Source organism: Prenolepis imparis, unplaced genomic scaffold, assembly GCF_030444845.1.
Source record: "Prenolepis imparis isolate NDT839.2.m4 unplaced genomic scaffold, iyPreImpa1.0 SCAF_2, whole genome shotgun sequence".
NCBI lineage: Eukaryota > Metazoa > Arthropoda > Insecta > Hymenoptera > Formicidae > Prenolepis > Prenolepis imparis.
The window spans coordinates 17,331,349-17,356,409 of record NW_028141160.1 but is presented as its reverse complement, the minus strand read 5'-3'; the positions used below and the strand labels follow the sequence as shown (position 1 = coordinate 17,356,409).

The 25,061-nt window shown below is 37.8% G+C and overlaps 2 protein-coding genes across 4 annotated transcripts in view; one reads left to right on the top strand and one right to left on the bottom strand.

Annotated features, from left to right (window-relative positions):
• Cad99c (cadherin 99C) overlaps window positions 1-25,061 on the top strand; it is a 105,536-nt gene that overhangs the window by 21,608 nt on the left and 58,867 nt on the right. The window contains exon 2 of one of the 2 annotated variants that reach the window (XM_083058864.1): window positions 9,910-10,076. The exons of the other annotated variant lie outside the window; for it this stretch is intronic. The gene's annotated coding sequence lies outside the window, so the exon portion shown is untranslated. The remainder of the gene's footprint in view (window positions 1-9,909; window positions 10,077-25,061) is intronic. 2 annotated transcript variants of the gene reach the window in all.
• On the bottom strand, window positions 1,607-7,411 carry LOC145949116 (uncharacterized protein C15orf61 homolog). Of its 2 annotated transcripts, XM_083058872.1 has the most exons (4): window positions 7,268-7,411; window positions 5,415-5,587; window positions 4,016-4,259; window positions 1,797-3,322 (listed from the first exon to the last, which is right to left on the bottom strand). In XM_083058872.1, exons 2-4 carry the CDS (start codon window positions 5,523-5,525, stop codon window positions 3,195-3,197), a joined length of 483 nt encoding a protein of 160 aa, XP_082914998.1. In that variant the 5' UTR covers window positions 5,526-5,587; window positions 7,268-7,411; the 3' UTR covers window positions 1,797-3,194. The 2 variants fall into 2 exon arrangements, with proteins under 2 accessions (XP_082914999.1, XP_082914998.1); XM_083058873.1 differs by lacking the exon at window positions 7,268-7,411 and having other exon boundaries at window positions 1,607-3,322; window positions 4,016-4,234; window positions 5,415-5,547.

Here is a 25,061-nt window from a genome sequence, read left to right as displayed (position 1 = left end):
TTTGTCGTTACGCGATGTTATTTAGCACCGACTGCAGCAACGCCGCTCGGGGCTCAGGTCTGATACACGCGACACGGTCTATTATCGTTATCGTCACCCTCTTATAATCCTCGCGAAAACGAGAAACCGTCCTTTTCCGAACCCTGCAACACTCACTGGCGCTGATCGTCGCCCTTATCGTCCTTGGCGCGCGATGCTATTAATATGTGGTAGTTGCATACTTCCTCGATATGTAAACTCGATCTGATCAGCATAACTAGCCCTCTCCGAGGCTCTCCTAACGAGCCTCGTAAAATTTCCACCCCCTTGCTCTTTTTCTCTCTTTTTCTTTCGTCTTCCTCCTCATTCCTTGTCGTCCTCCTACCTGGACATTACTTGGAGGAATCTGAGGAACCTAAGAGTGCAGCTGACCGATCCGGTATTATAAGACTTTGGATCGCTCTAGAAATCTCGTTTATCTATTAGATATCAGATATCTTTTATGCCTGCTGAATATTCGAGTAATTCTGTGGATCTCGAATCGACTGATAATCAAGTTTATTGATTTCGTCCGTGAAATAAAAATGGTCACCATAAAAAAGCTTGCTGTTCACTATTTTTCAACTGACATTTTCTAATCTCGATTTTTCTGACAAAAAATTACGAATATACGAGTCGCAAAATGTTTATATTTTTCGTTAATTATAAATGAACTTTAATTGATTTTCTTTGGTGATTAATTCTATCAAGATCTGCGTAGAAATTAATTATTAATCTTGATAGCTTAAAAATATTATCACAAATCAAAATCTTGTACACATGCAAGCACTAAAATATTTCATATCTTGAAATAGTCCTACGTTTTGTGTTTCTTAATTATCTTTATGATAAAGTCAACCTTTATATATATATATGTTCTAAAGAAAAATACAATACATTCGATCATTTGTCCTCGGTTTTGCTGCTCAGATTACGCTTCGTTAATGGAAATTGAGAACGAGAATATTGTATATGTTTTCCGAAGAAGGTAATGGAAAGATCGTCGTCCGTGACGAATGCAAAAGTACAAATTGGTGAAAGTTCGCTAAAAAGTCGATGTGAAAGCCGGCAGCTAATTAATACTTTTATTCGGTTTTTATTTATTTTTCTTTTTATCGATATAATCATCGAATGATAAATGGTCATTCGGAGAAGTGCGTGCATGCGTGCGTGCATATGTGCATGCTGGCGTCGATTGCATTCGAAACGATGAAAACTTTCGAAAGCGCAATCGCAGATGTGGGAAAAGGCTCGAAATGTCATTGCGTAATACTTCACGGTTTGCTAATGAATTTTTATCTGTTGCCTGAATTTAAATATCACTGCACCTGCAACACTGATAATATTTTTCATCTGATCTGTTTGCAAAAAATTAGCAGATTACTGCAAATTTTTTTGTATTTATTTTCACCGCATTGCTTTTCCATTTGACGTGAATAAAATTATAATTTATTATATAAATTTATTAATATATTTTATAATTCATTTTATATATTATAATTTATTAATATATTCTAATAGTATAATCGAGATATTACTAGCTAGAGCAAATTATTATATAATTGCAACTATTATGCATATTCTCAAGTTTTTGTGAACTATATTTCATCATTTTTAAGTATCTTACATCTAAACTTTTGGCAAAATTAATAAAACTCAAATTATATTAGAATAAAGATAAGAATCAAATTTATAAATGTGATAAAAAATTCAAAATTTTTCACAAAATATTGTATTCATAAGAGAGAGCGGAAATAATTATAATGTTAAATTATGAGCAATATATATAATTATAAACGCATCTTAGCTATATAAAAGAATAATTGCGGGTCAAATCCCATGAGTATATCTTATACGAAGAATACTTTACCAAGTTTAGAATCACATTTACTTTGAACAGTTGCACGCTTCGCGCATATTGCCGAGGGTTACAGGCAACTTGCAATCGCATCTGTAACTGATGAAGCGTCTCCTTCAGAAGTGACTTGTTTTACCGCGATATCCGGCATTCGATACTATTGATTGATTCGAATCGAGGGGACCGTTCGCTCGTCGATCGTAATCCACACACATAGTCGTGATAATTATAACGAATTATTATGCGTCACGTTCGACACTCGTATAAATCGCAAATTTAAATGCCAGCGGTTGGCAATGGGAGCTTTCATCGTCGTACGTTACATTCTGTGAAAAACAAGTTCGAAGGTGGATAAACGAGTCGGCAAAATTAATGCATCATCAACTCGGGAAACACGTAGTAGTGGCTAATTAGAAAGCCACTTTAATGTTAACTATGTGCGTTCGCACCTTGTTCTAGGTGTGGATCGCCCGCGGCCGTTCTCATTAAATAAGACTTCACGTCTTATCGGCGCGTCGTCGGAGCCTGTAAAAGCTCCTCCTGTTTAGACCGTTCGAAGTCTGACGTGGAACCGTCGCGATTATCTATAGTAGCAGATTCACACGCGATTGGTCTCGTCGCTAATGAACGCTTTCCTGATCTTAATTGACTAATAATAAGCTCTGCAGAGACCGGCACGTGCCATCCATTGAAGTTAACTAAACACGAGCGAGAAGTTATAAAAGTAGAACGCAAGTTTTCTCATCGCGAACTTGATTCGCGATTACACGTAGCCAAGACTCGTCGTATGACGTTTCCTTAAAAAAATATGTTTCCCGTTGCTTATAAACTGATCCCTCTCAAGTGTTTTGAGAAAAATTTCAAAGTACACATTTTTTTTATTGGAAAAATAATGCCATTTTTTGTATCTTGCTGTATTCTTTATTAAGCTCTTACTATCTAACTTTGATTTTAATCGAGCTATATTGAACAGATAGTTGTCGCATTTTTTGGGGGGTAGAGGAAACCGTTTCCGATAATTATCCTCAACTTCTTTGTTTTTTTCAATTAAGAAAGTTAACGCTCACATCCGCCGCAGATAAACCGAATGTTTTACGATAAAGTTAGCCGAGTCTTGAACGCCGCTTGATTCTTTCCTCATTCTGCGTTCGAGGACTCGTTCGAGGACTAACGAGTAACATCGCAACATGGTAGGATAAAAAACATGTAACAATCGTTCGGTACGGCTCCGTATTTCATTACCATTAAAGGTCATCCATCATGAGACGTGGGAGACTCGATACGAATATATATTAACATATCGGTGCGAGTGGCGATCTTAGTAAGGCGCGCCTTTGTCCTCCGGTAGCAAGAAGTGGATTGTCACGTCGCCTTGAGGCGTCTTCACGATCTCACGGTGTCGGATAAGCTGCGTCGCCGCCAGTCCGTACATGAGGGTGGGGATACCTGGACCGCGAACAAACGCAAGAAGTCAGGGGTTTTATCGCGTCGTCGCTGAGATCGCATTGCTGAACCCGTTCGCCGTGGTTAATTCCAGATCGAGGAGGAGCAGTCAATGAAACGAGACGTTGACCGTGAAAAGACGACGACGACAACGAAGTCGTCGTCGCCGTTCCACGTCCCTTCTCGGAAATTAAGTCAAGTAAGACCGCCTGTGGTGATATCGCGTGGTTTCTGCCGTGACGCCTTATTCCGATTGTTATTTTAGATACGGATTGATTTCAATTATATCAGGAGAAATATACCGGGTATCGCGAAACTTTCTATCTTCGTTCTAATAATGAAAATATTTCTTAACCAATTCGAGATTGAGATGATGCTTTATAGAGAAAGATATGAAGATAGAGCTATCGTAATTTGTCGCGATATTAAAAGCTTTGACAGTTAAAAGGCTAGTAACTCTCATAAATAAAACCTTCGCTGAGGAATATAAAATATCCCGATATTTTAATTAAAACAGTGTTAAAAAAATCTTGTTAAAATGAACATTGAAGATTCTATATACGACACCACATATTCGCATTAATTATAAGATTTACGAGCTTGTCGGTTTATCACATCCGATCGGCGTAAATAAACAAGGTCGCGTTTCCGAACGTGAATTTCTTTTTTGAGAAGCGAGAGCGTCCGGTTACTTACCAAGGTTCAATATCTTGATCGCCTTGAAGAATCTGTCCTCGCCGCTGAGGTCCTGCGCCGGTCGTTTGCTGCAGTGATACTTGATGTACGGGAAACAGCCGGTCCTAAGCACGTGGTAATTACTGTCGCCCGCCGGCCAATTGAAGTGTGACATTCCCCGTTGATCGTTCACCACGTCGGCGTACCGGACAAAGTACGAAGTCCAGGGGGGTTCGCGGGCTTGCAATAGGTAGCTCGTTAGGACCTGCACGCGGTATACCGCAATCACAAGCGGAGGCCGCTTTGTATAGCTGCTCAGCCGAGAAAATATGCTCGGTGGGATCATCGCGAACGCGGAACAAAATAAACGACCGTTAACATTCCGTTACGACATCTTTTTCTTATATACGCGTGTGTCGACTCGTTGACACCGCGCCATCAAACACGGCCGGTTCCTCTTCCGGCTTTCCGCGCGTGCATAAAAAGAAATTGATCCGCAGCGCGTCGCGCTGCAAGTAGTGTCAACCTACGGTGCGGTTTTAAAAGTCTGACAATGAGCATATGTGTCTACTACTCACGACCTGCCAGCCGATTGTGCTAATGTCGTTTCTCATCACGCGCGATCATATTACTTGTATATTTGCCGTTTCGCGTTACCGTAGCACGGGATTAAATTGCACTGGCAGGAGTAATTTTACACCATAGTAGAGTAAGATTCTAGTAAGATTATCCGGTGTTTGAAAAAATAATCGATGAGTAAGCTACATATAGAGATATCGATTAAAATCTTTAGTTTATTAAATTTTTTCTTGAAATTTTTTATACATCCTATGTATAAAAACCAAGTTTCTCTTGTGGATGTAAATTAAAACAACTGTCGAGAATAAGTACCCAAGAATAAACAAATGAAAAATTTATATTTAACAAATATCTATCCATTTAACTTTTATATCGATTTGATAATCAACTGAATATTTACTCACAATGCAACAGGGATTTTTGTTTAGCAGAGTTTAGCGCTTATATTTAAAAAGATAAAATATACTAGGTTTCTAAATCTTTTCAGATAAAGCTTATATTCCGCAAATCTAATCCGAGATAAGCTAGAACTTGGAAAGAATAAAGAATGGCGTTCGTAATCTCTCGATGTAATACACAATGTAATGCTTGAAATAGTGGACTCTTGGAATCTATTCGACTGGGAAGATTCACGAGGATTATTGAGGTCGTGCGATGGGAATGGAAACACGCGAATTGTAACACGGACGTACATTGTTACGTAAGAAAATGTCTGGGGAAAGTGCGCGTGTGATCCTCTGAGAGAAGATTTCTCTCGAACCGATATAAAGCACAACATTGCGAGAGATAATTAGGGGTGCGGCCAGATTAATTAACGGGAAAATGAGAGAGACACACTAACCTCTGACGCCAACGGTTTCTTCCTCTTCTTTTTCTCAAGTATTTTCGTCCAGAAATTAGCATCTCTCGTGGCGAACAACATTCTTCGTCCAATTTGCGGTTTGATGAACATTCTTGATGATGATTGAATTTCGCTGACTAATTCTTCGATTGAATCTATGCGATTTTCGTTGACTGTAAATTTTATAAATTTTGTTAAAATGAGTTTTTGTAATCTTTTCGCGTTATAGGCGATTTTATTTTTTTTAAATTAAAGATCATAAAAAAACATGCAGGTAAAGAGGATTAATATCCTCCGGAAGCATATATCCATTAATCATAATTACAGAGTTTACTGTAAGATGCTTGATCATCGAATGTGATAGGCGTTTAGACTCTTCCTACTTTGAAAAATAATTAGCGTTTATCAAGAAAGAATTTGGTAAGATATAAATAGATTCGCAAAAAACGTTAAATTATTATTAAAATAAAAAACTGAAAATAATTAAAAGCTGAACCTGTAATAAAACTCTTTAGATTTTTTCTCGGTGTCAAAATATCAAAGTTCTCATTATTGAAAACATAGAAATTTTTTTAGAAAATGAAGTTTCACGAAGAATAAGTATAATTTCATTCCTTAGTTTATTTCGAATCCATTTAATATCTTAGCAGAAATTTAATTACAATAGAATTACAATTAATTACAATTCTAATCAGAATATTCAATGCAAAAGATTAAAAAGTACAAGAAAGAATGGCATCAAATATCTTTGTTAAGAAAACAGATACCACATTTAGATTAGTCGGAGAACGTGCGGCTGAAAGTGGCGACGATACTTGTAGGGGAGTTGGCGTGTTCTTGCATAAATAGATATGATGATGACAGAATCGCATATCACGTTCACAAGTATCGCTTATCGACCCGCGGAATAAAAATTCGTCACGGTGTGCATCGTTCTACCTTTCTAAAATAAACGCGAGGCATGAGTCGTACAAAATGTCAAGGTTAACGAGGTTCAATACGATCGCACCGGATGCGATCGCGGTTAAACGTGAACGTTTCTATCTTTTACGCGCGTTTCGCGGCGTCAGAGTGTTGAAATGAGTAACAACATAATTAATGGTGCGCATCAACTTTTGCACAGCGTGCGTGAATTTGCCGCTATGCGATTTTGATTGCTTTGTCGGACGTAGTTGCGAAGTTCCAGGAATACTTTGAATGACGAGTGTCGTAATTGCGAAGTCAAATTACAGTCGATGCGCGATTATATTGACGTGCTGGTACGGTTTTGAATTTGCGCGTTTTTGTTTTTGCCATTGTAATTTTGAAGAAACGATTGTTTCTCAGTTGGAAGAAAGATCGTATCTCGATCGCACGTGATTGATTTGATTCGCGTTGCAGCGCGCAAGCAAAATTCATTTAGAATCTGTGCGCGATTATTTTTTTTTTTAACAACGATTGAAAGTGAATACATCAGATAATATAGTCAAGACAATTGGAATCATGTATAATAGATTGAATCTCGCTTCTATTCACGCGGCAAATTACGATGGAGCGATAATCCCCTTCCGCGATCTAATTCTTTCTTATTAGTACAATCGCGCTCGAGGAATCACGTTGCTAATTTATATCTGTACGCAAAAGTGCATCATTTAATCAACTTTTACTATCGATCAAATAATTTGCATTTTGTTATTATCTCATTTATATTTTTTTAGTGTTTTATTTTTTTATATTAATAATTTCGTATATGAATATTATGTCAATAAATATTTTAAAGCAAAAATCATAGAAATATTTTGCTTAGGTGTCTGAATTTAAAGTCTATGTTTAAAGTATACGCATGTGTCTATATTGATAACAGTTCTACTCACTTTCTTACGCATGCGCAGAATTTTCCTGTTGGCGAACAGATGTAGTTGCAGGTATTGGATGCAGCTAACGTTGCTACTTGGACTTTACTTGCACTTGATGACTTGGCACAGCCGTACATATGTCAATTTAGCGCGCGCGCGTTTTCCTGTCAAGACAATGTATATAGTTATATTTTCTTTCTTTTTTTGATGAAGATGAAGTCGTGATATTACGCAGCATATGCGAGTGATTACGTTCTTGATGTGAGACTCACGAGCGCCGCCGTTGCTCAATATCGATTCTGTATGGCGGTCTTTTCAAAAGATTTCTCTTATGTTTACTCCACTTTGTGGTCCCTTTTCATTATTTTATAAAAAAATTAAAACAGAGAAATGAATATAAAATATTACAATATCAGCGTTTAACTTTTTGCATTTAAAAAAATCACATATATTATTTTTTTTTGTTAAGATATTTTAAAATATTTTATACTATAGTTCTTTTAAAACAAATATAAATGTAAAAATAAAGTATTATATATAATATTGCAATTATTTATGTAAAAAAGTAATTTTGAAAAATTTTTTTATTTCGAAACATTCTATTTTGTTGTGATGTCCTATTTAATTTTTAGTTAACTCTTGTCTTATATATTTGAAGAACACCTGACATTTTAATTGTCTCGTATCCTGTACTTAACATATTAAAATACAAGATTATAATGTCTTAGATTATAATGTCTCGGGATAAATTTGTTACACGTTGCGTTTTATCACCGTGTCGTGGACGTAACGCTATCCTGTAATTTTCGCGCGACAGGCGTGACGGTCCTCGCTCAAGCACATTCCCTTTAATAGACCGTCCAATAATAGACCATTAGGAAACGCGGATGAGAACCTCCTTCTAAGCACTTCCAGGTGGTAAATATACCGTCGCGGTCTCGAGGTCAGGCTGTCAAGCAGCGGCAGCCTTGACGAGTTATCATTCTCGGCGCGAACTCGCGGTACATCTTGTTCCTTCTCACCAACCCTTTTTCTTGTTTCGATCGTATTTACATCGGGGCGCGTCGCGGTATCGGTGGCGCGACGGAATGTCTCTTCTTCTAGGGATAGCAAAACACTTTTGGTATAGCATTTTTAATAAACGCAAACACGTAGACCGTGGATAATGATATAGTGAAAATATTGTGCTATGTATCGAAAATAATATTTTCAGTATCGTCAAATAAGTTCTCGTTGCACTTGTAAATGTAGTTTAAAGAAATCTTCAGAGATATTTACTCAGAATAAATAAATAAATAAATAAATAAATAAATAAATAAAATGAAATGAAATAAAATGAATAATTGTTGACTTTAATTATTCAATATTTTTGACTTGTTCGCTGTACATATTTGTGTTTGCAACTCTTCTTCAAAATTCGAGTTTTATTTCTGCAATTGTATTGTAGGTCACGCGTTTCGAGATAGAGCTTGATTTTTTATGTTAATTGTCATATGTAGCTTCACCGTTTCCGTTCGTGCTCCAATTATATTCTTTTTCTCCTCTCTGCTCACAATAAAAGCATTCCTCTGATATTGTTTTTCGCCGCGAATATAGATATCGATTTAGAGTGAAGTAGTTACGATTGCAGTTGCACATATCTAAAGGTCGAAGTGTGTCAAAGCGATAATACCGGTGATGCACTTCCGGTGTTGGAGACGTGATTTATCGCGTTTATTGATGTCCGATTTGCGTTTGGTACGTTTCGCTAGCCGATTTGGGACATAATGCGTTTATATCACAGATGGCCGAGTTAACAGAGCAGCGTTTCTAAACGCGACATTAATAAATGATAAATATCAACAGTTTTGTTGTTCGAAGCAGAATAGCGATCAGGAAAATGGCTCTACTTTACGTAATAATCTTTCTGATCTTTTACTTGATGCATTATGTCCGTTATGATTCGGACAGTATTGTGAATCGTTATCTCTGATGTGCTCTTTATGTGTTGCGCTTTTGTGAACGTATCACTTTCATCGGCTTTTGATTCTGTTCGCGAAAGCAAACTATGCTCTAAAAGTGCACTTATATAACTATTTTATATTTTATCTTCTTGCATATCAATAAACATTAATATTATTTCATATTTTGTTTCTTTGTACCGAAACCATAGCAATGATTCGGCAAGAAAAAGGAAACTACATCAGTTATCCTGATAATCCAAACTATATCGAGTTCAGCTCTAAATGTTTGTTTTTAAATATTATTTAAAAAATATTTATACGGTATCTTCATATAATAGTATCGTTTATATATATTTTTTATTATTATTATATTTTATATAATTATACATATATAACATGCGACATTTATTTTATTTAACATGAACATTCTCGTGTTTAATTAATATGTAAAAGATCTCGTTTTATGATTATTTTTATATATAATATTTAATGCTTTAATACACACGGATAAATACTTAAGAATGATAGTAAAAGTGTTAGCAAAGCTTTCTTATATACCGTAGGAATTTCAAGTATGAATAAAATTTAAATTCAAAACCGTATATCATTATATCATCATTTATAGCCGTCGATAAAACATTATGCCGATATATTATTTAATTGAATCTATCTTGTGGACGATAACATTATTAAAGCATCATTTTCGTTCTGTTTCAGGTGAGTGTCGTTTTGATGGCCGTGTAACGTGTAGTGAGTATACGTCCGGATTATCCATGAAGACTCTTATCAGTGCACTCACGAGGTTTACCACACCCAGTATCGTTTTCGCATACCGGCGTGACTTATACAACGCTCTATAAATTACTACCGTATCTCGTTCACAAGTATGTATATTTATTATATATCTACGCTACGTAATTCGTACGCAAACGCGCGACGACTGACGATTAAATTCAAGATGGTATTGGTACCTTTACAGCTCCGATATAGTACAATATATCGAAAGTATCAATATCAGAATTTCTTTAATACAATATTTTTTATTAAAAAATAATTACAACTCCGGTATAGTACACCGAAAGTAAGTATCAGAATTTCTTTTTAATACATTTTTTTTAATAAAAAAATTGTGAGAGAATGAGAAGATTGAGAATAGTATAAGATTAAATTTCAATATTTTATTTCAACAAATATTATATATAATATTAATATGATATTAATAATATAATATTATATAATACGATAAATATATCGGGGAATGAAGGATATTCAATGGAAGTATCAATAAAACTCGAGTATATAGAAGTATCATACGCGACGACGTAAGGCGCAGTGAAAAAAGACGACTCTGGGCAGACGAGATCGCGTGAAAATGCAATCTTGTCAAATTGGATTACGCGTCTCCGTTGCCAATCCGACGCGAAAGAGCTGCGTCTGCTGGCGGGCAGCTGCGATTACATCGCGCTTAATCGACTAGAACGTCATAAAGGCAGCAGCTCTTTTCCTTACCGAGATTCATTATCACGCGACGCGTCGTCCGCGAAGAGACGGGCGAAATGTAATGTATTCACGCTCGCGCATACCGGATGTTTCAAAGGAGCAAAAACCGCTTGCTAATTCTTGAGGATCGTTACATAGGGTGTCTTAGAATTAACGTCTGACGTATTTCTCGATGCAACTTGAAATTGCAATGTGCATCTTTAAATAAAAAAAAAATTCTCAAAATTATTTGCAATTTAGAAACTTCATCATTATTCTCCCTTCTTTCCTTTGAGTATCCTTCTCCCGAGACTCTCCTGTATACATCTGAAACACGCTATATAATTATACGTGTTTGACACTTTTGACGTAAACTGCTATTCAATCAGTGCATTTACGACGAGAAAGCGTGAGCAGAATTTCTTACTGCAATAACCGTACGTCAAAATGCAACTTTTATTCCGTCATCCGACGATGGCGTTCAGATTCTCTTTACTATATTATATAGCATATTTTAAATAAATGATCTCCCATGTGTCAGGATATATCCTCCGGTAATTCAATTTTCTTCGTCGCATTCTTGTCGCTCTCGACGCTCTTGAAACTACCGATACGACGGTATAAATTCATTTTCGCACCCCTTACACACACGCACGCAAACGTGTTACGTGCACGTGACCTACACCCACGCGCATATATGCGTTTTATTGTGTGCGCGTTGTTGTAGGATGGGACACGGGGACACGGAGTGTGTGTATGTGTTGGCTATTTCGATGCGAGTCTACGATTTCCGCGAGATAAATGACGTAACGGCCGTTCGCGTCGCGTCGCATCTCGGAGCCGCTCCTTCATTATGCACGATGCACGCGCGCACACGCACGTGTAATCACGCGATTTTTTCAGTCGCAGGTGGAGACGCGTATACGACGATCTAACGGGACCCAACATTGGGCGTTTACGCATAAATACCGTAGGATATCTGATCTGTTCCTTTACACGCCGTTTCGCGTACACTAGGTCTAAACGCAAAGCAGAGAGAGAATAATCTTGACATAAATTTAGAAAAACAAGAGGAAAATCTTTTTAATGCTAAAAGTGCTTGATTGGAAGATGAAGAGGAGAAAAAATTAAGATCAATACAGCCGGTTGTATTGTTATTTTGCCAACATGTATAATACGCTTATATGCTGTACACTCTTGAGTGGGACTCTGTTAAATAGACAAGATTATGCACAAGTAGCATATCTTACCTCTGTTTGCTGAAACTGTAAACGTATATTTACTTACGGGATAAGATAAATTTCACTGAACATTTCTCACGATTTAGAATGACGTTGTTGTGTTTGCACTTTCTCTTAACGGTTCTTTATTTCCGCGCAAGCTTGCTCGCCATATCGCTTTGAACCCATTTATTACCATCCGACGACTATAAATTAGAATTTCGTTTCCTCGCGATGATTTAACAGTTGCCGGATTCGAAATTGAAAGAGGCCGCATTACCATAATCTAAAACACGCCTTCCGGCTGCACGAAGTAATTTCTCGAGAGAGGCCGAGGCCTCTCCGATTCCGATCCGTTGTGACCGAATGAACAACATGCCGAAGAAATAATAATGTTCCATCCTTTTCAAAGGGATTCTTTTTCAATGTTTGATTTTTTATAGGGAAATATTTTTTATACTGATAAGAAGTATCTGCAGCGGAAGAGAGAAGCAAAAAATATTTAAAAACAATAGAAATCTTTGTACACACATATTATTGCATGTATTATCTTGGGAGGGTAGATCCCCCTTTTTCCCAAACCCAAGAACAAAGTTGGATAGAAATTGCGCGTTTGCATAATGAAGTTCCTCGTCGAGGACTTTAATGGCGCGTTCGCCAACATGCGCGCGGATTATTTTTTTTTTTTTTTTTTTTTTTACGCTTGCGGTTCGCGGTCGTCCGACAGGATCTAGTAAAAGAACAGTAGGCAGGTTCAGATTCAGTTTCTGCGGCCTGCGCGCTGCCCCGATCCTTATTCTCTCCCGCGTTTCTCCTTTTCGCGTCGGTGGCGGCAGTGGGAGCGAGCGTTACCCTTCGGCAATGTACCGTTCCTCTCGAAAAAGTTCAGCGGCGAATCGTGAGCTCTTTCTCTCACGGTTGTTCGCCAACCGGCGCGGCAATCGTTGCCTTCCGCTTGGACGAGCCGCGGAATGATCATTTTATCGATATCGAGAGCCCATCGGTGTCGTTGAGCCGAGACTCGTCCGACGTTTGTATTGGCGTGGGAGAGTGTCGTTCATGCCGTATAAAACACTTAAAAGACATATTGAATGTCTATAAATTTTGTTTATGGGGGATGTATGTTAATTTTTTTTTAATCTGAAAAAATCTAAATTTATCTCAAAGACACTTAAAAGACGTATTGAATGTTTATAATTTTTTTATGGGGGATGTATGTTAAATTTTTTTTAAATCTGAAAAACAATTTTTTTAATTTTAACTCTTTCTACATTATTTATCTTTGCATTTGTTGATTATAAAACATTAATCTTTATTTAAATTGTCTTGATATTTCAACTAAGAACGTAACACGTATTTTTGTATAATTCGTTTAAAGAATTAAAATTTGATATCAGAATACGTCTTTTGTATTTGGAAACTTGGAATAGTTTATATCTAACATATATTGATATCTTATTGACCTAGTATGATTGTATTTCGTATATCGAATGCCGATAACAGTTGCATTGTTACTAAACAATACATCTCGAGTAGCTTTTACCAAGGAGGAACGAATATTGATTCGTCTGCACACGTCGACCTTAAAACTGTTTTATTGCAAATTTAACTGTAACTATTACGAACATGCGTAAATATGCATGTGTATAATCTGCTTTATTAAACTAGAATATCCCGTTAGAGTACCGCAAAATAAAATATGTTTACTCCCAACAATTTAGCAAGGCTACCTCCATTTAACATTTCGCGTATGCTAAATGTTCGCATATTTCCCATCTGTTCGTTGCAAATGAGCTCCATAATTAAATCAGGATATCATTTCTCGCGAAAAGCGTCCTCTTATTATTTCAAACTCCGCTTGAACTTTTGTGACGTAAATTGACGATATAGAATTACAATCAAACTGGATGAGACGAGTAATTAGTCACGGGATATCCGTTATAGATTATTTGCGAGTTCGTAATGTGTGTCTATACTTGCCTGCACATGCCGACGTATAATTAAAGTTAGTCTAGAGAGTCGATTCACGAAGGAACGATTTGGAGGGAAGGATGGAAGAGAGAAGTGGAAGTTATTTATGCATCTTTGAGGATTCTACGCTTGTTGCTTGGGAGCTAGAATTACTATGGGAGTTCTTTCTACTTTGTTCGGTCGCGTCGGTTGAAAAAAGGAAACTCACAAAATATCGGTTATTCTGAGGCTAATAAAGACTGCAATCTTCCACGATAGCCCCGAGTTCTGACTGTCTTCCGTTGGCAGGGCGTATTACCGTGGAGAGCACTCTTGGACACCCACCGGCGAAACGCATACATCATGAGGGGATGTATGACGCTCTAAAGAATGGGATGCATCTCTTATCTTGTCGAGAGATCATCGCCGTGTAATGCGTGGCTTTCTTTGCTCTTCAAATCAAGGATGAACGCCTTGCGAAAGAGTCGCCAGAGACCGGTGTTATCTTCGACGTCGCACGATGTAGGTGGTACAGCGAGTGACTCACAGAGAATGAAGGACTCTCGAACTTTTAAAAAGCTCGCGTTTCTTGTAATGCACAGGGTTGCATTGTAATAATCATTTCTTTACTTCACAGTTCTTTAGCTTCACAGAATGGACGAAATAAAAAAAAAAAAAAAGAAACGACTAAATGATTGGGTTAATTCTATCAGATTTCGTGTATTGTAAACCGAATTTAATAGAAATTTATTCGATTAATTTTCCGATTAATAAAAGATTTAATTGTACAAAAGAAATCGATTATATTCGATCGCGTAGCTGCAGCCTGGGAAGAATGTCGTTGATCCCGGCTCTTTTCTCCGTGAAAGATTCGTCGAAGCTGCGGTCGCGAATACCATCCGCGCGATCTGCAAACCGCGGCGAATCGGTAACCGCTCGCACGGCACACGATGCAAGGAATTTTACGACCGCGAGAGCTCGCCGATCCGGAGAGTGACGCTCGTCCGTGGTTTTTGAGGTCGACCCGCGGGAAAATTTGTGATTCTCACTTTTGCGGCCGGAATCGCCGAGCGTGACGCTCGTTTCGCGCGAAAGGACCCCCTCGCTACCGATATTAATATAAAGTAGAGGTCTTAAGAAAAAATTTTAAGATTTTTACAAAACCTACCGTTTTTCTTCTAAAATACTAGATAGGTGAAATACGAAATGTGCAAAATTTAATGATCAAAGAATTTAATCCTACAATGTTTACAAAATTAAAAAATCGATATTGTCAACAACGTTTCAACTCGGTGTCCAGCATTTAAACATTTAATATCTTTTCATGCTTTCTCGCAAATACGATGGGTCTCTTCTCGTGGAATTTTGATTTGCCGATTCATATCATTCTCTTGTTAGATTGCACTTTGCAATCTAAAGTGGCATTTTACGTTCCACTCATTTCTTATATATCTCTGGACTGTAATCAGAGGTATGTAAAGAGCGTACTTACGTGACGGCTGGATCTCTGCGTAAAATTGTCGTTTGCATTTCTTACTCTGTCGATCATTGATTACACTTCAGTTAAAAATGTGCTGCAGTAGTCGCAGGACAGCTCTGACAATTGTCGTTCAAGCGTCACCAATTTACAGATTGATCGGGAGAAAGAAGAGCTGCGTCTCTTCGCTTCTTGATTGCTATCAAGCATTTCCCGTTCTCTCTCTCTCTCCTCCCTTTCTCCTGACAAAACGACTCGTGAATTCATTCAGCATCGATTAAATCGCAATATTAATTATTTTCGAAATTTCGTGAAATTTTATTTGCAAGAAACACTGATTGTGAGAAGAGAAGCTTCAGATTATGATCCTTTTTCCTTTTATCCGACATTCGCCAGACGCATTCTTCCGTTTGTCGGTTCCCGTCATTTCCCGTCGGCCGAGGAAGCCGGGGAATAATAAACGAGAAAAACGAAGAGATGCATCGCGCTCAGCCACTGCCGCGCGCGATCCATACTTTATGCCGGATCCCGCCGCGCCGGCGGATTCGCACCGGACGAACGAGGCCATAAACTCGCAGTTACGCCGTGCCGTATCCTCGTCGAAGACGAAAACGCTCTACCTGGCCAAGGAGATAGCCGGAGGAAGCGTAATTGCGCTTAATCGTCGAGCCCACCGTAAAGGGCTTGCCGTAAAGCGAATTCGCGTTCGCGAATCTTCATAGTTTCGAAACCCTTCAAGGACGACTGCACACTGTTGCAAAATTTTGCTAAAGTTTATTGGCTTTATTCTTTGTAATTTTTTTCTCTGTAAAATCTTAAACCGTGCTCTTTCTCTTTCCGATTTTTTAAATGTTTTTTTTTTAATAAAATTTGTTATCATTTTCATCACTTATCAGTACGTAACTGTTTGATAAAAGCTGCGATGTGTGTAATTGTTTATAGCAATAAAGTTAGAATAACAAAAGCAGTTCGGTTTCCAAAGAGACGTTCGTCATAACTTTTCCATAATAAAACGAAAAGACGAATATATAAATATAAATATAAATTTAGATAAAAAATCGAGAAAAGAGCCAGGCGCAGAAATTAGGCGCAACAAATGTGTTTTAAAATCTTCTTCATTTAATTTAAATATTTTTTCGTCTTTGATCGCTTTGGTGAGTTTTTTCTTTACTCATCTTTTTTACTTATTCTCCTATAAAAAATGTTTACATTATTTTCTCCAACTTTCACGATTGTTAATATCTAACTTTTCGGATTATTCTTTTAAGGGTTGGAATTTATAGAGGATTTACAAAGACATAAGACGGGGATATGGCTCATCAACATACGAATTTTATTTTTAATCTGCTGAAGATGGGCCAAAACGGGAAGGACCGAAACGTTCAAGTTAAATAAAGAAGATTTTAAAACAAATTTGTTGCGCCCAATTTCTGAGCCGAGCTCTTAACCCGTTTTCTACCTGAATTTGTATTTATAAATTTTTAAAAAACTTCCACTTGTGCCCTGTGTATATAAATACTTTCTTGCGAAACCCGTTCCGAATTATAACATTATCCGGCCAATCCGTTACATCTCGTAATGTGGCACCCTGCCAGGATGGCGATTCATTGCACCGTGGCTTATCATTACGCGCGCCGAGTTTCATCACGATTTAAACGCAATTTGCGAATCTAGGTCAGATGCGTTATTTCGTGAGAATTGCGAGAGACGATACGCGTTGGTCCTCACGGTCCGATTGGTACATGCAGATACAGGAGTTTCGCTTAAAATCGCTCGTTTGCATTCTTTTACGACTGCTTTCTGTCATGGTTCTCGAATTTCTCAACCTTACTTAACAAAAAAAAGGCTGAGCAATTGATTCCGTTATGAATATTATTGTATAATATTTTAATTTAATTTAAATTAAAGAAAGAAAGAGAGAGAGAGAAGAACTGTTTTCAACATTAAAATATTTATTATTTAGTACGATTATGAAATTATTGAATTAATTAAATATTTCATTCATCCGCGTGCGATTTCTATTTTTACCGATTTAACTTTACAACCTAACGAACGTCTTAACGATCGTGCAAGACGACGAAGTACATATTCGAAGACGCGTATCGCATGAACTGGTGCATGCATTTAAAACTGGTTTGCCGGCGCTCAATGGTCTCTTTAAAGAAAATGGAAAGGCGGGCCTCGTGTTCTCGGTGAGACCATTTTCCGCTTCCCTTCACATGTGCGCACCTAACATATATATCCGAGGAAACTGCGTGTCCCGTGGCGTGACATGACGACGACTTTATCGCATCAGACCAATCTTGTACTTTCGTGCATTCAAGCATTGCCACCAAATTTCTTTTCTTATATGTACATCTGATACTATTAATTAAAAAATTAATTAAAATTTATAAAAAATTTATTAATTAAATTTTTTTCGGCCTCTTACGGTACTTTATAGCAGGTATATGATTTAATAAAAAATCAAATATATATAATTTTAAATATATTAACACGATACGAGAATATTTTTTTAAACTATGAAATTAAAAAAAAATAAACATGTATATGTATATACCGGAATGGATCTCTCGAATCTAGATATTACATAATAATGCAAAATTTTTCGTTGCCATCTGTCGCACCTAAGGGATTAACGATGCGGGACTTGGGCGTGCAAAGAGGATGAGCGCGAGATAAACATCTGCTCGTGCAACAATGAAGATGCTACGAATCACGCCCAGATATAATCAGTGGAAGATTATTTAAGACATGTTAGATGAATTCATATCATATTCATATGTTATAAAAGTTAGGATAAAATATTTATGTGTAGTATCTATAAATATATGGTATAAATCATAAAACAAATCAGACGTACACGCACACACACAAGATTAATATATAAATAAATTAATAGAAAAATGCACCAAACAATTTAACTTGCAAAAAAGTGTATATTAATTTTTTTTATTTTAGTTTTATATATAGATAAATTTTGAAATGTCATTATTTTTTGTTAAAAATATCATTTTGTGGAAATATCTAATCTTGAGTGGAATATTGTTTAAAAGATGACATTATTTAAAATATGTTTAAATCTGAGATTATGAAAAAAAGGCTCTCCTTTCTCTCTCGCTCTCTCTCTCCAATATATGTACTGTTTTATTTAAAACATACCAATGCTATTTGCAGGATATTCTGAACCCGGCTTTAATAAGCGTCGATCCCCTTTTCGTGAATTATGTTCTTGGAGTCGGCGGATTCTCGGTGCGGCTCGCGTGGAAGACACCTTGTAAAAGGGTTTCTCATTAGCCGAGCTCGCTCGAGTATCGAACGAATCCGGTTTTCACGAGGCAAGATGCGCGCCACGAATCGGTAGATACCCATATGCTTATCGATAGACGAACACTCACATGTGTGTTGGTAAACTAAAGTATTAGCCTCATTTATTGAACGCACGCATATGTGCATTGCAAATCTATAGCACACTTGTTTACAATGGACCCGGCACGCACAGATTGTAGTTGCGAGAGTGATTTTAAGCGAAATCGCGTATACAAATTATGTTTATTCTAGCGAGTTAATTAATTTCAATGTCCTGCATAAGTGATAGTTAATTGAAAAATTTGACTTCTATATGTCTGATAAAATCTATATATTTTAAATAATATTTAGTATATGTATATAATTAAAATAATAATTAATTCTCGTTTTATTCTAACGATTTTCGAAATATCTAAATATTTTCGAAATATTTATGTCGGAGATGGTATACTAGGCAAGAAAGAGAGAATAATTAGCTACGCTACTTACGTAGATGGATTCTGAACTCGCAATATATCCTCTGATCTTCGATGAACTCTGATCTTAACCCGTCGAGCGATTCTTTATCAATCCGATTTATTAGCTAGCTAGCTTCGGACGAAATAATAGAACAACACGAAACGATGTTCACAGTTTTTCACTCGAAAATCTATGTTCACTTAATATAAACCAACTTTCATAGTGGAGTAAGAGGATTCCGTGCGAGAGCTTTGAGTTGAACTTTTCGATTTAGATGTCTCGCCATTCCAACGAAGAGCAAAGCGATCGGTTGCGACGCACAATAGACACGTGCATATTCACGCGCTTGTGATCGTTAATAAATGCGCAGCTGGCGCTCGTTTTCCCTCCGCAGCATGTGTATCACGTATTCAGAGTACGGCGTGAGTACACCTAGCACAGAGAATGCATCTCTCGCGTAAGCACGGTATACTAGCCACGTCATTAGCGAGGCGAGCCGGGCAGATATCCGGTATGTGTGTGTGTAACGATCGGCGGGAACCATAAATCGATCATTTAATTGCACTCCTGCCGGGAGGGGAAGGGCATTTTACTAACCCGCGATCGCCTTCATTCTCGGCCGCCGACCGTTATCCAGCGTTTTGCCCGCGGTCGCGCATAGCGAAGATCGATGGTACCGAGACGATTGACTTGAATGGATCGCCGGAGAGGGGTTCGACTCGAAGAGTTCGTTCGACCGTCTGTCGGCTGTTCCGCGAAGATGCGGAAGTCGAGGGATGACGAGCGCCGCTGATTATCGCCTTGAAAATCTACCCCGGCGCAAGGAGATGAAGGGGAGCGATCAGCTGACGAGCGTCGAGTTGCGCCGGAATTTAATTCAAGTGGGTTAAAAGTATGTGTAACAGAAGTCTGGGAATTTCTCAAGGGCCGCACCCCGTTATCGAGAACTTGACAAAGGATAGGTATAATTGATTTACGGAGAAGATAATTATTGGCGTGTCATGATAAAATACACTTCGACGTTGGCGTTTTTGCGAAGGTGGCGCGTAACATAGCGATCTCATCCGCGAAAGATTCGTCAAAGTTAGATACGCCAACATCAAAGGAATTGACTTTCGCCTACGTGCGACACGCTGCAGGGGGTTCAAGTGTATCATGATATCGTATTGAATGGAATTTAATTCGTGAAACGTAAGAGAACTATTCGAAGACTACATAAACAAATAAATAAATAATGAACGAATTGGAAATTAATTACACAGAGAATTCCTTGATTTTTTTACAATTTAAAAGCGCGAATTTTATCAAAATTAAAAAAGAGCATAATTTTATTTCGACAACTATAATTTAATAGGGAATTCCCCGTTAAATTATAGCTTAAAAATATCAATTATTATAAAATTTAGGCATAGTAATTTTTCAAATATAATATAGGGATACCTATTTAGCTGTAGGAGCTAATATTTTTTTCAGTGCACCCTTATCGGACAATGCTATGTTTTGAATTCTCGAATTTTTATAAAATACGCGCTATTAAATTGTAAAAAAATCAAGGAAATCTAAAATTTAGCTACATGGTAGCTAATATTTTTTTTTCTAAGGCGCCACGTAACAATTACACACTCGCAATGCGTTAGACTTTTTTCAAATAATCTTCTACGTAATAACAAATAATAATGAAGGATTCATCGCTAGATCTTCGTAAAATAGCCCGTAACCATCTCGTCTCGCTCGTCGGAGAGCATTCAATTTGTCCACGACGGCGGCTCGCTACAACCGCGGAACGCAAAGAGAGGCATCTCCTTGCGAGAAGGGCAGATCGAGATGCAGCGGCGCGCGGGATAGTCTCTCTCTACGCGGGAATAATTACACGGCTCGCGTCCGAATAAAATATTTTCCCCGTGCATCTCTTGGTGCGCGCGCGGCCGAGTTGGCGATGCATCTTGCACGCGGGCGATCTCATCTCCGAATGATTATCGACGCGATCGCCGCCGCGCGCGTACTGTAATTGCGCGCGATTATTCTCTTTCTTCCTTCCTCCTCACTCGGGGAGGCTTCCCCCTGGTTCCTGGAGCTATGCGCGGCCCCAAGGGGGCGTCGAGCCGGGGCTATCCCACCGGAACTCGCGTTCGGAACATTGTATCGAATCGCACGCGAATTAAACTGATTTATAAGCCGGTGCGTATCGCGAGCGGCTGAACGTGCGAGTCTTTGCCCGACGATTCCGCCGATGCTTCACGGTTTGCTCTACGAAACGTTTCGCGGTTTTTAACAATCGACGTTGATCCAAGAAATCGGAGCGAAAATAAATCTTCTTTTTTCGCTATTTTTAATTTATATCAAATATTTCGATAATTTAAGTGTAAATTGCGCGAATAAATTTTCTGTGAAATTCTGAAGATTCGCAGAGGAACGAGAGATTCGCTCGTAAATGGAATAGAATCCTGTGAAGCATCTCGTACCCCGCTGTTGCGCGCTATATGCGTGATCGTCGACGTTCACACGCGTGTTCCACGACCGGTCGTAGGCGCGCACGAACGCATAAGCGCACGCTAACCGCCGATTTAGAAACGTCGGCTTTCGTCGCGAAACGCATTCACCGAAGGAAGAACGCGGGAGAATGCGCACGACGTTCACTTTATAATCACGCACATTCTTCGGGTTTTAAAAATAGTAAAAAAAAAAAGTTCTCCTCTACACACTCGGTCTACGAATAATTTCGACACAATAGAGAGGTCGAGTGAAGATTCAATCTCGAATTTTTTTTACGTTGAAACTCGTTTCCTGATTCACTTCGAATCGTCCAGCTGATCCTCTTGTTCTGCTCGGGAAACTTGATTGCTGTCCAGTCACTCGACTTTCTTCGGGAGGCGAATTTGTCACTATAATCCGTTCAATTCGCCGGTCAAATCCGGTTCGCTCGTCGTTTATTACCTAGAGTGGATCTTCGCTATGTCGACATTCGTTCCACCGGCGAGAAAAAAATTCGCAAACTAGTTCTACATAAGTAGCGGAGACGATTCTGCGAATCTCCACGGGAAAATCGTTTATGGATCTCGTGATGCTTTTGCGTGACTCGTATACACGCGAAAGATCATGTTTTTCCACTTTTCAGAAATGTGAAAAAATTTAAAAATGTTTATCCGTGTGACGAGAATTAATTTAGATATTAAATCGGTGATATAAAATATTTAATGAGACAGCCATTACATTTTAATGTCGTTGTTCATTATTATTATAGAGATATGGAAATTTTCTAATTAGATTAAAATTAGGCTGCATTATTCTCAACATTTTTTTTTTATAAATATCACGTTTGATGAATTTAATGCATGTAACGTTTCTTTGCCATTGTCTAAGTCACTTGTTTTCGATTAACCATATACCTAACATCTTCTTGTATGCCATAGTGGGATCTTCAGGTATATGAATTCCTATATTATATTCGCTTACTTTTGCTTTACGATGAAAACGGTACGTTCGATCTCTGATGCGCTTATATCACCCGATTGGAACACGTTCGAGTGAATTTCCAAAGAAGTAATCTTGATCTCTTCCTAAGGCGAGGATACAGGTATAGTCGTTTGTTGTTTCTGCGCCACGCTCCAAATTGTTAGTTAGACGATAGCAACCGGACCGGTCCCGTATATTTATTCCGATCATTGCCGCGATCGACGGGAAAAGGGATCTACGATCATTCCTATCCCGTTCTCGGACATTGGCTATTCCAGGCGCTAGGAGAATAGAGAGAGAAAGAGAGACATAGATAAAAAAAGAAACAAGTTGTCGGATTTATCATACACGCGTCATCGATGTCATCGTTATACGTAAGACTTTATGAATCGTAACATTCTATTTTTCGCGAAATTTAGATATCGTCCGCGAAATTGGGATGCACTTTCGATATGTCTTATTTTTTTCATTGTAAGATGAAAATACAGCAGCAATTTCTTATTTCAAAGTATAAACTTCTTCCGAGATTTATTTTTGGAAAAGGTTTTGGACAAGACATTATACTAAACAAATTATTAAAAAATTCCTATCAAGACAAAATTACTACTAGTGAAGATATTATACTAAACAAACTAATGCTGTTGTAAATATTTATGAAGGTATTAAATATATCAGTAATTTTATTAAGTATAATTTTACAATATTTTATGTTCTTCTTGATAATTTTTAAGTACAATCAGGGTATTTCTGTTCGTGTTTGAATAAAATAGTTTATGAATTAAATTTAATATGTCACATAAAACACGATACAGCAGAGTGGAACAAGAGAATAGAGGAAACAAGGGTTGCATTTCCGATAAATTAATAATAATGGCATGATAATGAAAACATATAATTGGAGGAAATGTATTTTGTATTATTTCGGAGCTTCGAGTCTGCAATATGCTTTTGTATTTTCAATGAACGATTCGGATATCAAACGTTCATAATGCCGCTCTCGTTTTTTCGGCCTGCGTTCGCATCCCCACATCGGTTATTATTTACAATTGCGAAGTATACGCACGTGCGCGCGCCTTGTACTCATTTCATCGCGTGGTTACGTATATATATATACGTTTTATTACCTGGTATACAGGTACATTAATTACCAATTACGTTACGTAGCGAGAGCCCACGAGATGCCGGATCGTCATCGGATCGTCTGTGAAATCATCGTATCCTACGCGCACCCTACGTATATAATACATACATATACATATACAGAGGCCGTACGAACATTAGTCCTCGAGTCGTGAAAAAGGCAGAATTATGAACATGCGATATTCGACTTGAGCTTAGAAATTGCGATTCCCTTCACCCGGCCGTCGTTCTTTATTCCACCTAACTCGGCCGTTTGTCAAGGAAGCTGCGCCATATCTCGTCGCGTGCGGCTACAATTAAACACGCATCCCTTCTCTTTATCTGTGTTTCTGTCGAAGGCATTTTTTCTCGCGTTATTTGCACAACCTCGATAGCTCGATAAACGTTGCGTGCACACGAGCATAAGGTAATTGCCAGCTCCAGACAGAGCACGCATACATACGGGTTTGCAATATGAAGAGAGCGCTCGTCTCCTGAGAGAGAAAGAGTCTGGACCACTCCCGCACGCGGTTTATCCACGGTCGGCCGACTATAGTCTCGACTTTTCGCTAGCCGAGCACTTTGCTCGGTAATATGCACCGGTACTTTGTTAGCGGCCTGTTGAAACGGCCGCTATTAATTGCGACTTTATTAAACGCTGGCAGGCGCCGGTTGTCGGATCTAAATTATGTAAGGCGCGGCACGGAATAAGGATTCGCGTATAAACGTTTCGGCGTTGCTCGGACGTATTCTCGACGGGATAAATAAATTAATTACTGGAGACACACAAAGATACATAAGATAAATTAATATAAATTGATAAAATAATGATAAAGTGTATGAAAATACATTTCGAAAAAAATTGATGCTACGTATCTTGTTTCTAATGACAAATATGTGTGAAGCTGGTGCTTCTTCAGTATACGTGAAAACTCGTAAATTATTAAAATAATTATTCTAATTTTAATATATCAATAGTTTTCTAGTTCTTCGTGGTAAATAAAAAATTGTGATTATTAAACCAAAGAATTTATGTCTCGGGACAAATAGAGTATTTCTTTTTTATGATATGTCATTTTGTTGCAACGTGCAAGATAATTAATGTATAAAAAAAATTATACCGTTTAAGAAATTAAAGATTATCTTGGCGCTTCCCTATTTAGAAAAAAATTATTTCTCTCTCAAAATTATAAATTATCATGAAAAGAAAAATATCGTATCGAATCTAGTTTCCAAGAGTTTCGATTCCTCCATAGATTATAATTAGACGTCTTGTATATTCGAAGCTAAGTTGAGATCGACATCATCGTTTTATAACTTATCGAGCGTGTCTGTTACTTTAACGGTTCGCTTTAATTTTAAGCTTTCAAGCGTTAAGTATTCTACACTGTAACCTGTGAATA

What these genes read in the sequence shown, in the direction of transcription:
- LOC145949116 (XM_083058872.1), bottom strand. Translation starts at nt 5,525, where the DNA reads ATGTTCATCAAACCGCAAATTGGACGAAGAATGTTGTTCGCCACGAGA. An exon ending in AGAAACCGTTGGCGTCAGAG is followed by an intron (nt 4,260 to 5,414) that starts GTTAGTGTGTCT and finishes TACCGCGTGCAG; the next exon opens with GTCCTAACGAGCTACCTATT. An exon ending in GATCAAGATATTGAACCTTG is followed by an intron (nt 3,323 to 4,015) that starts GTAAGTAACCGG and finishes TTCGCGGTCCAG; the next exon opens with GTATCCCCACCCTCATGTAC.